The sequence below is a fragment of the Anarrhichthys ocellatus genome, unplaced genomic scaffold, assembly GCF_004355925.1.
Source record: "Anarrhichthys ocellatus isolate YVR2014 unplaced genomic scaffold, GSC_Weel_1.0 scaffold4078, whole genome shotgun sequence".
In the NCBI taxonomy this organism is placed as follows: Eukaryota; Metazoa; Chordata; class Actinopteri; order Perciformes; family Anarhichadidae; genus Anarrhichthys; species Anarrhichthys ocellatus.
In genome coordinates this window covers 1,767-4,835 of record NW_022284052.1, presented here as the reverse complement: position 1 = coordinate 4,835, position 3,069 = coordinate 1,767, and the positions used below count along the sequence as shown (strand labels likewise).

The 3,069-nt window shown below is 45.2% G+C and overlaps 1 protein-coding gene across 1 annotated transcript; it reads right to left on the bottom strand.

The window, feature by feature from the left end:
• Positions 1-1,849: 1,849 nt before the first annotated feature.
• Positions 1,850-2,860, bottom strand: LOC116379310 (voltage-dependent T-type calcium channel subunit alpha-1I-like; the record flags this gene model as incomplete). The annotated part of the gene is made up of 2 exons (XM_031841252.1): positions 2,690-2,860; positions 1,850-1,991 (listed from the first exon to the last, which is right to left on the bottom strand). Coding segments are annotated over exons 1-2 (313 nt in total), but the record flags the coding sequence as incomplete, so codon positions are not given.
• Positions 2,861-3,069: the final 209 nt, after the last annotated feature.

The window sequence follows — 3,069 nt, the reverse complement described above, 5'->3', positions numbered from 1 at the left end:
GAGAGAGAGAGAGAGAGAGAGAGAGAGAGAGAGAGAGAGAGAGAGAATGGGAGATACAGCGAGAGAGAGAGAATGGGAGATACAGCGAGAGAGAAGAATTCAGAAATTGAGAAACCTGGGGGCGATTGTGGCTAAGTGGATAGCAGGCCGTCTTTCAATCAGAGGGTCGGTGGTTCGATCCCCGGCTCCGGCTCTGCTAGTCGCATGTCGATGTGTCCTTGAGCAAGACACTTAACCCCAAAATTGCTCCCGTGGTTGTGCCTACGGTGTAGAAATGTGATAGACTCTGAATTGTAAGTCGCTTTGGATAAAAGCGTCTGCTAAATGACTGTAATGTAAAAACACAAAAGCTCTGCAAGAGATCGTTACAATCATCAAGTTTTGTTGAAGTAATAATAAAAATAAAAATCTGACATTATTTAAAAACACTAGAACATGCATTCACACAGAGCACACGTACTGTGGACATGTTCCCAAGAACACAGGTCACATGTGCTGCTTCTAGTTCAAACATGATTATTAGAATAAAGGTGGTGTGAAACTAGATGAAGTTATTTTATTCTGATACTCTGTCAAAGATCAAGACGACTAATACGTCTAACGATTGGGAGGAACTAGTTAGAGGGGGAAAGCAGACAGGGATATTACAGTAACGCTGAATGACTTACAGTTTGAGTATTAGAGCATAACGATCAGTAAACGAGTGAGTTATTAAGGTCGTAAGCACGGAATGAAAGAAGTAAATAAAGTCCCATCTGGAGGAAACGCCATGAACTGCTTCAAACAGAGAAAATATAAATGAAAGTAAATAAACATCAGTAAATATACACGAGAGAGCGCTCTAGAAGCGTGATGATATATCTGCAGAGCAAACATAAAGCCACTAGTCCTGTCCAGTAAAATGTAAGTTCATGCTTAAGATGAGCTGCCTGCTGCTCTCGGCTCAGCTCATGAAGGAGAACATCCTTTACAGCAGCGCTGAGGACTATTACTGCTCAGTGAGGTCACGAGTACAGTACAGCTGTGATGGAGCTCGGTGGAGGGTCGGTGGCCTGGTTTTGCGGCAGTTCAACGACAGCAGAAAGACTTTGAGTGGAGGTCAACGATAGAATGAGCTGCGGAGACCGAAACCGGGCTCAGATAGCACCGGAGCTCGGCTGATTGGATTACAAACGAGCAGAGAGAACGATAAGGGACAGATACAGAACTGAGAATGAAATGAATCAAATGAGCACATGAAAATATGAGCGATCGGACGGCCGAAGGAATGGAAGTAAATAAAGATGCAAAGAGGGAGATGGAGATACAGGAGAGACGTTCATCCAGGGGCCCGGTGCACGTATGTGCACATGTGAACCAGAGAGAGCGTCTAGATCATCGTGCTTCACTATCCTGCTCATACATAAATCACCACAGGGTTTCTACCAATGCACGGAAAACGCCTGGAGACACGAGGGTCCTAATAACGGATGATGGACTGTCTTCTGGACAGCAGATTAGTGGATTAAAAGGAGAGTGTGTGTGTGTGTGTGTGTGTGTGTGTGTGTTTATCGATGGGAAGTCCAGGAGTAGCTGAAGGCCAGCTGAGGAGCGATAGCCTTCTATAATTAGCTCCGTTATCTAGCTGCTCATCGCTAATGGCTAACGTGTGCAACTGATTGAAGCGCAGAATTGTCAAGAGAAGAGAGAAACGACGGAGAGAATAAAATCTGCAGATGAAAAGAAGAAGAGAGAGAGAGAAAGGTAAGGAAGGAGAGAAGGCCAGCTAGGAAATGAGGAGAGGAAAGAAGGGAAAAGGAGCGAGAGGAGGAGGCGAAGCCGGGAAGAGGTGAGAAAAGGAAGAATGCACAGAAGATGAGAGGGAGGTGAATAACGAGGTGGAGACGGGAACAGAACACCGGAGAGGACGAGGACAGCTTTACCTTGACGGTCATCTCCGCCACAAAGATGGCCGTAAAGACGTAGTTGGAAACTGTGAGAAACAGCCTTTCCTGTAACAGAAGGAGAGGAATGAAAAGAGTTTAAAGGACCGGAGAAAAGAGGAGAAGAAGAATTTAAAGGAGACAAAAAGAAGAGAAGAAGAGCAGAGGGATTGACTGCTGGATGTGTGTTTACTCAGAAGCTTCACAGCAGGACATGGGACTTCACTCGTCGGTGTGTTTGCTGTTAAATCACAGTTAGATCTTTGAAAGAGCTGCTTTGAAGAAGACGTTGGTGCTGCCTGATGCCAGGGAGAGCTCAGAGCAGCGACGGTTGAATCATTAATCAATTCATTAATCGCTTGTTTCTAAATCATTTGTAGGATTCATTAAAGCTCATGCATTGGGCTGAAGTGATGGACTCCAGCCTCCAACAACAAAACCTCAATCATGATAAAAGAAGAAGAATTCCTCAAAGGTTTGACAGATAAAGAGATGTAGTGACAGAAGCTTCTCCTCAGTCATTAAAGGATTCAAATCAGACTTCTCCTCTCAGGGCTTCCATATGTTTCCAATAAAACACGTTGGAAAGTTGTCATTATTACATTATTACAAGCAGAATGATCATTACTGAGTCTCTTCTCATATCAAACTGGTTGGAGGCAGTTTGAAATGATGTGGTGGAAGAGGAAGATTCTGCCAATTCAAAACTAAATCCTCTTTAAAGTTGTGTGTGAGACCAATAGTGATACGGAGGAAACAGCCCTCACCAGACTGCCTTGCAGTATCTTGGGTCTCTCCAGAGCCACCGTGATGCAGTTGAGAAAGATGAAGGACAGGACCACGTAGTCAAAGAGCTTATGGGCGATGATGGACTGGCAGAGCAGTCTGAACCTGAGGGGAGACAAAGAGGGGGAGGAAGAGGAAGAGGAAGACACCATTTAATCATCTTTAAGATACCTCAAAATCCACCTGAGTTCACATCATGAGGACTGTGGTGGACCAGAGGAGGAGGACTCTGTGTTTACATCACGAGGACTCTGGTGGACCAGAGGAGGAGGACTCTGTGTTTACATCACGAGGACTCTGGTGGACCAGAGGAGGAGGACTCTGTGTTTACACCACGAGGACTCTGGTGGACCAGAGGAGG